A 12,030-nucleotide genomic window follows, 5' to 3' on the forward strand; every position below is an offset into this window, starting at 1 on the left:
TAAATTTAATTTTAAATTTTAAAATTTAAATTTAATATTGTAAATTTAAAAGAAATCGCGCCTGTATATCGTGTGTTCAAAATGTGTGGTAGAAAGAAGAGTTCGTAAAAATTTCTGAACACAACATGGAATTTTAGCAATTAATTTAGAATTAAAATAATGTTCATTGAGTGTTCCCTCATATAAATTTGTAGAAGCCCATTGCATACTTTAAATAATGGAATTTTCGATGAAAATTTTCAAAACAGTTCGCCAATTATTGTCTAATTGATGAGTTGAATAAGTATGTCCCTGTTATAGAAATTTGTACAACTTGTTCTTTGTTTTATGTTTTAAACTTAAAACAGTTAATCTTAATGTTAAATTTAACTCTTTTGTACATTATTGCCAGCTGTTGACTACAATACGTGCTAAGTAGTAAGTGAAGAATGGGTGTCGCTAATTGTCGTATCTCACTACAGTCAAAAATAAATCGAACTTCTACAATAATCAATAATCTTTATCTGCACATACAGTGTATGCTTTATAACACACCATCTTCAAAGTCATGATGTTGGACAGTAGCGCACTTCTGTTAGCGTTCATGACAATGACTTTTTGAATAAATTAGAAAGGCTTATATCGGAATTATCGTCCTCTAAAAAGTCGTTAGTAATTTGTGGTGATATTAATATTGATTTTTTACTAAATAATAGCAAAGAAAAAGAACTCATTTCGCTCTGCACATCATTTAATCTGAAACCTATCGTAAATACTCCTACCAGAATAGGCAAAACAAGAATCTCTGCTCTTGATCAAATTATAATTCCACGTGATGATTTCGTATCTCATGTTGATGTACTAAACCTAGGCTATTTTGATCATAATGCTCAACTTCTTTATTTTTACACAGAAATAATTAATAAGAATACAAACGTGCGCGTGGAATGGTCCGAACGGCGTTCATTTACACCCACTAACGTGGCATATTTCAGATACTTGTTGAAAACTGAGTCGTGGGAAGATGTTTATATTGAATGTAATGTTAACGACCAATTTAATTCCTTTTTATGCATATTTACTCATTATTTTAATATTGCTTTACCTAAACAAAAATTTAAGATAAATAAATCGGTAAATGTCAGTTCGAAGTGGAAGACTTCTGGAATAAAGGTTTCTCTAGAAAAAATGCGCTATTTACATCAACTATCCCGACGGTGCCGTACTCCCGTGTTTAAACGATACCACAAACTGTACAGACGAGTTTTACATAAGGTCATAAAACAGGCAAAACTGTTAGAGAATGATACTTACATAGGGAAAGCTTCCAATAAAATGAAAGCTACATTGCAAATTATTCGGAAAGAATCTGGGGAACGAAAACCCTCCTCTAAGATAACTAGCGTTTCTTGTCAAAATAAAATTATAAAAAATCCGACTGAAATTGCAAATGCTTTTAACGATTACTTCACGAATGAAGTGGAAAAGCTTATCACTAATAACGTGAACAATAAACTATCTAGCAAACAATACGTTAGTAGACATAACGATATTTTCGAAAAATCATTGTTCTTGCACCCAGTAACTAGTCAGGAAATCTTAAATACTACACGGAAAATGACAAATAAGAGTTCTTCAGGATATGATGAAGTTCCTGATAAAATTCTAAAGCAATGCTCTTGTAAAATTGCTGATATCTTATGCTTCATAGTAAATAACTCATTTAGTAGTGGCGTTTTTCCTGAGGCATTGAAGCTAGCACTTGTTAAGCCCTTATATAAAAGTGGCAAGAAAGATCTTACATCGAACTATAGACCAATATCATGACTGTCTACCTTCTCTAAACTTTTTGAAAAACTTATGTATATAAGACTAGTTAGCTTTCTAAATAATTTTAACTTAATATCTCCTGCTCAAAATGGCTTTAGATCAAATAAATCTACTGAAAGTGCTCTTTACTCTTTTCTCTATTCTGCTTTAAATTCAATAAACGCTAAGAAATATACAACCGGCATATTTCTTGATCTTAGCAAAGCTTTCGATACAATTGATCATCAAATTTTACTTAAAAAATTGCAAGATTATGGTATTAGGGGAAATGCTTATGAGTGGTTTAAATCGTATATATCCAACAGAAGGCAAACTGTTGAAATTAACTGTCAAACTCGAGACACTCAGGGAGTGAGCAAACATTATTCAGATACCAAAGAGTTAAAATTTGGAGTTCCTCAAGGTTCCATCTTAGGCCCTATCCTATTTTTAATATATATAAATGATTTGCCACAATGTTTAGACTCTGCTAAAATTGTTCTGTATGCTGACGATACAAATATATTAGTAACTGGAGAAACTTACGTTGAGTTATGTAATGCAGTAGATTCCACCATGTCTGCCGTCAGTAACTGGATGGATAGAAATAAACTAATACTAAACACAACAAAGTCTTCGTGCATGTGCTTTCACGTAGCAAAAAACGAGATAAGAAAACGCTCTTGTGTAACAATTAACGGCAAAACGTTGAATTACGTCTCGGATATCAAATTTCTTGGTCTTTGGGTGTCAGATACATTAGATTGGAAAATTCACATTCAAAAATTATCTAGTAAATTGGCTCAAACCTGTTACATGTTAAAGCTTTTACGAAATAGTGTCAGTCAACATGTTCTGCTCACAACTTATTTTGGACTTTCTCATTCTAAATTGAAATATGGTATTATATTCTGGGGATCTACTGCACTGCTAAATTCCATATTCGTTTTACAAAAGAGAGCTTTAAGGTTTATGACCGGAAGTAAACCACGAACTTCTTGTAAACCTCTATTTAAATTTCTTGAAATCTTACCTCTTCCATGTTTATATATATATGCAATTCTAAAATTTGTAAGAAAAGATATACAGATAGATACAAGCACCTTCCGGTTGAACTCAGATATTCATATGCATAATACAAGACAAGCGTCTGACCTTCATGTAGAGTCCTCACGTTTAAAAGTACATAAGAATAGTACATTTCCTATGGCAGTGAATATTTATAACAAGCTTCCTTCCACTTTAAAAAACAAAACATCTGGTTTCAATAAAGCAGTCAAGTCCTACCTACTCGAACACTATTTCTATTCTGTAGAAGAATATCTCACCTGTAGTAAATAATGTTTAAAGTATATATATTTTGTATATCTATAGTGTAAGGTTTTATTAACTGTTATGTTGTTTTATATCGATGTATGTAAATTAGAATAATGAAAAATTGTACCTTTTTTGTTTTATATAAATTCACACTATTTTAATATTGCATGTAGATTTAAATCTATACATATGTACACATTCAGTGTTCTTATGACGTGTCCAGCTCATACGTTCACGTTGTGAACAATTTGTATGAAAAAGGATGAAAATAAATACAATACAATACAATACAATACCATTTGTTGAAAGCATCGCAGGCCATCTTTAATCATTTCCTTAAGCGAAAGTCGGGTACTTCTTGGTTGCATCCGCTGAAGTGAGTCTTCGCCCTTTGAACAACTCTTTCGTCTTCGGAAAGAGATAGTGATTAGCTGGAGCCAGATGCGAAGAATATTGAAGTTACAAAAAGACAGTTTTTTTATTTATTTTTTTTTTTTTTGTTTAATTTGTGAGAACTTCCTGAACGTGAATCTTCCGTGGATACACGACCACTTGTGAATCGGTTGAGCCATTCATCAAAATTATTTCCTTCCCGTAGCAGTTTTTTTAACAGTTTCCGTAAATTTCTTTCCCGGTTTAGCTTAAAATTTGATGTTTACTCGCTGCTTTTAAAGCGTAATCTTACCGCTCTGACGGTTTGCGGTATTAGCACCGGATACCTTGCACTGTAATAACTTTGTGGCGACAGCTGTACGAACGAGCCGTGTGCTGTAAATGTCTTACCACATGAGCAAATTCTTCCGCGGAGCACCAGGAATTGCCAATGGAAAGATTGTTTTCGAAAGTTCGGTTTCTTTTTTACTTTACTGATATAATACTATGTTGTGTGTAATAATACCAGTTTTCATGTAGTTTTTGTTTGTGACTTATTGTCTACAATATTAATTTGTTTGTTCCAGACTGCCCTGCACTTGGCTGTCCACTATAATGAGAAAGATATGGTAGGGATGTTGCTCCGCAGTAACTGTGATCCAAATGTCGTAGATAAGGCTGGCAATACAGCCCTGCATCTAGCCACTTACTACCGACACCATGAATGTTTAAAAGTACTACTGAATGAAGAAAATTATGCACATAGTCCATATAGACTTCAAAAAGATCAACAAAACCATGAAGGCGAGTTTCTGATTCCTTGAATAATTATAGGGTTGCATTTTCTTTTATATATATAAGAAAATTGATTGCATTTGCATATTCGGAGCAACCATAGAAAGGACAAAATTCTTGTTGTCGAAAACATAAATCAAATTTGGTACTTTGATAGTTTTAATCTTACAAGATTCTTAGGGAATTGTTAACTGTATGGCGTGCAAAGTCAAAAAGTTCATCGCAGCATAAAACATGCTCGCCATTGAGTTGTATTCCGTGTCAAATGAATTCAGTCTAGTTTGTTGGGGTTTCTCTTTTTTAATTTTCGCCAATGATCCGAAAAATAGTTTTTAAGTAAAAGAAAATGTGTTTCATGAGGAATTAGATGATTTAGCATCCATATATTACTACTTTTCTATTCTTTTTATCCATTTGTGTGGTGGGTTCTTTTTCTTGCTACTTTCGGGAAATTTTCATGAATTTTTGGTGTTTTTAAGTTTATGAAATGCTTTCCCCCGAGAAGCTGAAACTTACCAATTATCTGTGTAAATTGACGCAATCAGGGATTTGTTACATTATACAGAGACATCTGTACAAATTTTTATTCCACAATTTTATCAGCGTGCAACAGGAAAGTGCTCAAAGATGGTACTTTACTAATCATATATGGCAGGTCAAAATGATAGACCTGATTTCAGAAAGGTATTCTGTGCATTCTAATAGACATTTGTTATTGTAAGACATGTGCTAAGAAACGTAAACTATCGAAGTTTTTTCCAAACATATCACAATTATTCTATGTAAGAACCTTGTGTAATATGGTACACATAAAGCCGATAGTCTATCTCCTACCAAACCTTTAGTAGCATGTTGCGGTCAATATCAACAATACCTACTGGGATGCCGGCATGTAGGTCATCCAATGTTGTTGGAAATGGTGGTACGAATGACCTCCCCCCGTAGGTAACTCTGTCCGACGTTTGGTACAGAAATTTCCTTGCACAATAATTAAGTGATAATCAAGCACACAGAAATATCTCTGTTCAGTGAACGCCAGTTTGCTTAAATGCTCGCTGCTGACTCATAGCGGTATAAAGTGGAAACACTGCTTGGCAACTAAACTTTGAAAGTTAATCTTTCGAAGTTATAGTGGGACAGATGACTGATCCATCCTACAAGAGGTGTCGGACAGATGGCAGGACTGTCACTTCGCACCGAGGCAACAGCTGCAAGCGTACCCAGTGTGCAATCGTGGGTTGGATCTCAGTGAACAGTCGTGAGGCCGTGTGCGTGCCGTGCACCGATTCATTGTACCAGACAAGTAAGCCAGTGTCTGAATAACATTTCTTCAACGGTGGATTGGCCGTGGCGGACTCATTAACTGGCCTCCCAGATCACCCGACCTAACAAAGTTATACTTCTGTTTATAGGCCTAATTAAAGGGGGATGTGTACGCTACGAAGGTGGATACACGTGCAGAGCTTGTCGTTCGCGTCACCGACGCCGTTGCTCACATTAAGGCCCGCCGAGATGATGATCGATGTGCAACACAATACACCCTCCAATGCGTTGACAAGTGCATTGAGATGGGTGGGGGAGTTAATGAATATCTCTTGTAGGATGGATGAGTCATCTGTCCCACCATTATTCAATCCACCACATCGCCTACACAACATTTCGGTAAGTAATATTCACACTTGTCTTCATAATCATTCATGGATGTGTGTAGTCTTTAACCCCCTCCAGTTTTGTAACTATCGAGAATCGGACACATGTTTATAGGACTTTCTCGGTTTATTTTCACGTGTAGAATCACCTCACAAACTATGTGACATTCCACCTGAATCACCCTGTATGTAAACGAAGACGAGTGCAAAATTCATCCGAAGTGAAGTGTAGTTGCAAGGTACTCATTTATTTAATCTCTTGACAAGTACGACTACATTTTTCTTCCATTGCAGTCTTAATTCGTGAAAGATATGTATTCTTGTCCGGGTAACATTTATTTTGTTCGTATGATAGGTTACTGTATTTTTGTATAAGTCTTGTTTGATCTAATCCTCTAATCGAGGACATATGTTGATTGGTTCCCTTAACTGCACAAAGTACCAATGTCATGTCATTTCACAAGAGAGACTTATTGATTTTAGAAGTTTCACTTTACGTTAATAGCTGTTGTATAACTTTACTAGTTATATTTTTGGATCAAAAGATCCATTATATTTTAGTCAAGAAAATTCTTGTAGGCCTTATATCTAGAGAAGTACATATAGTGTACCCAAATCCAAACTATCACTTAACTTAGTATGATGTGCTTATTTCGTAGAAAAAACGAAAACTCGATGTAGGTCCTTTCAAAAATGTTGTGTCCCCAATCCAAAAACTAATTCTTGGCCAAGATCTCAATCTTTTGATGCATTTTTTTGGGATCATTCCTAAAATTTTTGTTTCTTTGTTTTTTAGGTGGACGCACTCCTTTGCATTTGGCTGTTTTGAATGAAGATTTAGAATCAGTTGAAATGCTTGTAAAAGCAGGAGTGGATCTAAACAAAACCGATAGTACATTAGACAGAACAGCATTGCAAATGGCTGTTGAAAACTGTGATATTTCAGTTACCAAATTCCTTGTGAAACAGGTGAGATACAATATATTTACTTTCTTCGTTGATTATTTAGATTTGGCGTCCCATTTCAGTGCCGATGCTATAGAAGACATGGACTTAGCAGTTTCAGATGAATGCACCCTCAAAAAAAGGTTTCTCGCCTCAAACTGTTGACCGTTAACCATTTCTGCATAAGGGAGCTTTGTGGGCATATTTCTATCTGTATCGGCTCCAGTGATTCTTTAGCTCTAACGTCTAATATAGCTTTGCTGCTGAAAGTTATGCTAAACTCAAAATCAAATCAAATCTTTAGCTCTAATCATTGTACCAGTAAATATGCTGACCACATAGTTCGAGTCTTAGGTTCGATTAACGATGCGGAAAAGGTGACATTAGTAGCACAAACCTCACCTAAAAATATGAGATTTTTTAAAGGACAGCTACGTGAGTATTCTTTTCGGACGATTTTCCCGAAAACGACTAAGGCGATTTTATTCATATTTCATAAATGAATATTATGACATTTTTATTTCATTAATAAATGAAAAGGGATAACGTGACAATATGGCATATGTCATTTGTGCTGAAAAAAATCTACGAAGTTGGTTTATTTACGGGGTTAACTTTTCTCAACATAGATTCTCAAAAACTACTCAGGAGATTTTGTTTATATTTCAAAAATAAATATTTCATTAATAACCTGACAATATGGCATAACTCATTTGTCCTGAAAAAATCTACGAGAGGCAGTTTATTTTGAGGAATAAGTTTCTTTTCAGGCGATTTTTTCAAAAACGACTCAGGCAATTTTGTTCACATTACATAAATAAATATTTAATTAGTAACTCAGTAATACTGTCTTAGTTATTATGATGTTGTTTGTATATTATTGCATAAATCACTTCTATGAAAATGTCTACAATGGATGGATTACTCATGGGGTGAGTTTGTTTTTTTATAATTTGGTGAAATAATACCCATGAGATTTTGTCGTTATTTCATAAAGAAATGTTTGAATAGTAACACTAACATATGGCAGAAGTAATATCTTACGGAAAAATTGACAAAAGATAATTTACCTTGGAATGGGTTTTCTTTGGGTGAAGTTTTTCGAAAACGCCCCCTAATTTGTTTCTATATCAGAAGAATATATTTCAGTAATAATTGCAGCACAATGTGACTTACTTGAAGAAATTGAAGCAAGAAAGTTTAGTGCGATGGCCCGTACATTTTGTTCCTAGAAAAGTCGTTTTATCTTTTCCGCTATCAAAGAATATGCTTTTAATTTTTCTTCCTTCAAGATTATCTCTCTCCTCTATATCTTTCAATGCTCTTTTTCTCTCTCCTGACTTTATTTTCGATTACGAGATCCTTTCTTCTGCTGTCAGAATTCCCTTCTTTCAGCACGAATGAAGCGATTAAGGCCACGTCCCTCTCTGATACACCAGTTCTAAATGCGGCGGATGCTGTGTAAGAGAACGAAATGGGTTTGGAAGTGTCTGCTGTTGGTATTGCAGTCCCTGGTTCAAAATCTGATTCACTCGTACTGTCTGGTTCAGAACTCTCACTATATGAATCTTCTGACGATATCTGTTTATGAACTCCACTCTTTGAGGGCCCTGGCGCTGAATCCCTTGTAGAAATTGAATACCATTTCGTGTCTTTGTTTCTTCAAGAGGTTTGCTGGTTTGTAAGTCAATTCCTGTAGTCAATATTTCGAACAGTTCTTTGAGTTGTTGAGTGGACCTGCGTAGCGTAGTTCTAACGATCTCGCCTTTGGTGCGAGCGGTCTCGGGTTCGATTCCCGGTGGGGTCATTCGGTCGAAAAAGTGTGAAAGCTCTCTCAGGCCAGCCATCCTGAGTAAGGTTTTCCTTATTCACACCAGACAAATGCCAAGGTGGTGCGTAACTTATAGGTCCCAGGCTTCCTTCCTTCCCCAATCCCCTTTCCCCGGATAGTGTGATCGCCGAGGGACGTCATCCCTCATACGCGACGGGTTAAATGGCCATAGATGCCGACAGCCCAGAAATCTAATTCCTAAATTCCTTGAGTTGTTGAGTTGATTTGGAGTTTTATGTTCCTTTCAGCAGCGATGCTATATGAGACAGGACCTACTGATTAACGTGGAATCCAAACCACATAAGCTCCCACCGGGAATCAAACCCGAGTCTCCCACTCCAAAGGCGTGTACGCTACCAGTTCTTTGAGCATGCAGGAACTTTACCTATTATTGTGGAACTTTACGCCACAGCTACGTCGAAGACAGAGGTTTCCGCATTTCATATGAATTCTTCGCAAGTTGGCTTCTGTTCTACGTCTGTATTCTTAAGTGATTTGTCTACCAATTGACATTTGTTGTGGCGGTCCTTATTTTTTTCATTAATACTCTGCTTGAAAACTATAGGTATGAATGCCTTTATCGCAATTTCAATAGCCTTTTCACCGACCTAGTTAGCAAGATCATCCACTGGTTGAAGGTAGATACAACATTTTGATCTGTGTCATGTCAAAGTCAGTAGTAGTGACGCATGATTTCAGCATAAGTTGTCAATTGCAAGTCTTGCAGTCCACACGGTACCCAGAAAGAGCTGCATTTCATACTACCACGTGTCTTTACAAGTTAATGGCCCTTTTCCCTAGTCATTCGTAAAATATTAAAAATATTGTCTTAGTAACTAAGCAGAAAACAAAGTAAATCACGTTTATCGTTTTACAATACAGATAACCACTCATGAAATAAAGTTCTCACGTGCACACTGAGTAAATGTCGCTGTCTAAGTGACCGGAGAAGAAAGCACTGAGTTGAGAATCCTCCAAGAGCATTGCCAAAACGAACTTAAGAAGAATGGAAAGATGGAATGGGAAGAATAAGTTGTAATTGTTCCTACATGTAAAAGTAAATATTTTATCCGCACTTTCTTCTGTTTCTCGCAAAAATTCACAAAATATCATGTCTCTATTACTTACGGTTCCCCAGGTATGGCTCCTTAAATCTCCCGAAATCGGAACTATTTGTTGGCCAATACCTCGGGAGCGGCAAGTCATAGGGAGATTATATTGATGTTAATCAATAACTAAGAGGATGGTAAACATTCTGGTACCGGTATTAACGGGTGGCCACTGGCCAAATCAGTGGCCAGTTGGACAGTGGCCACCGGTTACTATTTGATACCAAAATGTTCACCATCCTCTTAGGTATTAATCAACACCAATATCATCTCTCTGTGTCTTACGGTTCCCGAGATATGGATTCTTAAATCTTCCGAAATCGGCCATATTTGGCCAATATCACGGGAACGGTAAGAGTGACGCGAAAAATTCCATTACTTTCTCAGATAGTTTTTGATGCTCTATCGAATGGAGGGCTCAAAATTGAAAAAAAAAAATCGCAAATAACGGACAGACAGTTAGACACCAGAGACAGAGAATTCAGTAACAATTTTTTAAAGTCCGTTGAGCACAGTTTTTATCCAGAAACGTTCCACCATCGCATTCTTCACTCTTCTCCATTTCTGAACTTGTAAACAAGACGTGCTACGCGACTTCGCCTTGAAAAATGACACATCGAACAGAACAAAACTTACAACTTTTGGTTATTTATACGTGATGAGACGATAAAAAAATCAACGAATTTAAAAGAAACATACTACCTTAATAATACTTAACCCATTTATGCTTAGATGGGTCGTTATCGATCCAAGAATTATTTACGATATTTCATGTTTCATGGTTTGCAACACTGAAATGATACCGGAGTGTTGCTAAAAATAGACCAATCAATATGTAGTGCTTTTGTTGTTTTAGTCGGGTGACTTGCTGGTTCACAAGAAGCCTGAGTCTGCAAAATGTCATTTTACAGTACATATAAAAATGTTTCAAGGTAATTTTTATTCTCATTGTAGATGATACGTTACATTCAATGGTTCCTTTATAATTACAAAACACGAGAAGTTAATACCGACATAAAGGCAATTATTATATCCTTATAAGTTTTTCAAAATTGAAGATTATTTATGCAGTGGGTCGCTAACGACCCACTGGGCATGACCTGCATTGATTCCGAATTAAGAATATTGGATTTCATATTTTATATCTTGTGTTCTGGTCATAAGTGTTCTGGTCATAAATTGTGATATAAATGAGGTTCAGGTAGAGGAATAGGCAAGGAGGGAGGGTTTTGGGGTCTGGACTCTATCAAAATTGCCGACTTTTTCGTACATTTCGTCTAATTTGAGGCAAATCTTACATATTTTATATATAATTTACTATCTTGATATGTAATCTTCCAAAATTTGGACCCTTTGATTTGAAAAAGATTCGCATCCTATTGATTTCTTACAAATGTTTTTGAATACAGATGTGTTCGAAGAATTTGTTAAATATGGAGTTACATATGCTGCTCAAAAAACAGCACTAATTTTGAACTCTGCCTTGAAGTGATATATTGTTTTTTAGGAATATTATTCCTAAGCAGCTATGTGCTACTGAAGCGTAGAAGACTCTATTGAGAAACAAATGAAGACGTTTGAAATGTATTGGTATACAAATCAATGAGACGAAATTGATTAGAAGAAATATTTCGTTATATTCACGCATGTGATAATTAAGAGGTTGATGCTAGTGATCGAATGGTGAAAATTCGTCCGCTTCTAAATTTATGAATGACCTGTTTCTGTAAAACGCACCAGAAGAGAAAAATATTTCTACTGACGAATCAATGATACTGTATTTTGGAAAACATGGATGCAAGCAATTTATCCGCAATAAGCCAATTAGGTTAGGGTTCAAAGCGTGAGCTGCATCTCAACGAAATGGATATTGTCTACAAGCAGATATATATCAAGGCCGACGTGGGGGTGAAGAAAGACCATCTAACATTGAAAGACCAGTGGGAGAATTTGTGGTTTTGAAGTTTGTGGATGTCCGCAAATGTGAATTTCCAGGAGTAAGATTTAATTTCTTTTTCGATAACTTTTTCACCAATAGTAAATTATTGAATATTTTCACACATCGTGACATGAATGGAACTGGGACTGTTAGGGACCAATCATACAGAACATTGTCCAATTCCCACACAAAAAGAAATGAAGAAGCATAGAAGATGTGAATTTGAATCCATGGTTGACAAATCTGCTTCTTGTAGTTACTTGCAAAGATAATGGTGTAATAAGT

General features: G+C 35.7%; 1 protein-coding gene across 6 annotated transcripts in view; it reads left to right on the plus strand.

The window, feature by feature from the left end:
* The window catches only part of LOC145674507 (uncharacterized), a 266,730-nt gene that overhangs the window by 221,756 nt on the left and 32,944 nt on the right, over nucleotides 1-12,030 (plus strand). For all 6 annotated transcript variants that reach the window (XM_081744660.1, XM_081744659.1, XM_081744658.1 and 3 more), the window contains 2 exons: nucleotides 4,065-4,281; nucleotides 6,718-6,890. In XM_081744660.1, coding sequence (XP_081600786.1) covers nucleotides 4,065-4,281; nucleotides 6,718-6,890 — 390 coding nt within the window. The remainder of the gene's footprint in view (nucleotides 1-4,064; nucleotides 4,282-6,717; nucleotides 6,891-12,030) is intronic.

This window comes from Thermobia domestica, chromosome 17, assembly GCF_964235325.1.
Source record: "Thermobia domestica chromosome 17, izTheDome1.hap1.1, whole genome shotgun sequence".
Taxonomy (NCBI): domain Eukaryota; kingdom Metazoa; phylum Arthropoda; class Insecta; order Zygentoma; family Lepismatidae; genus Thermobia; species Thermobia domestica.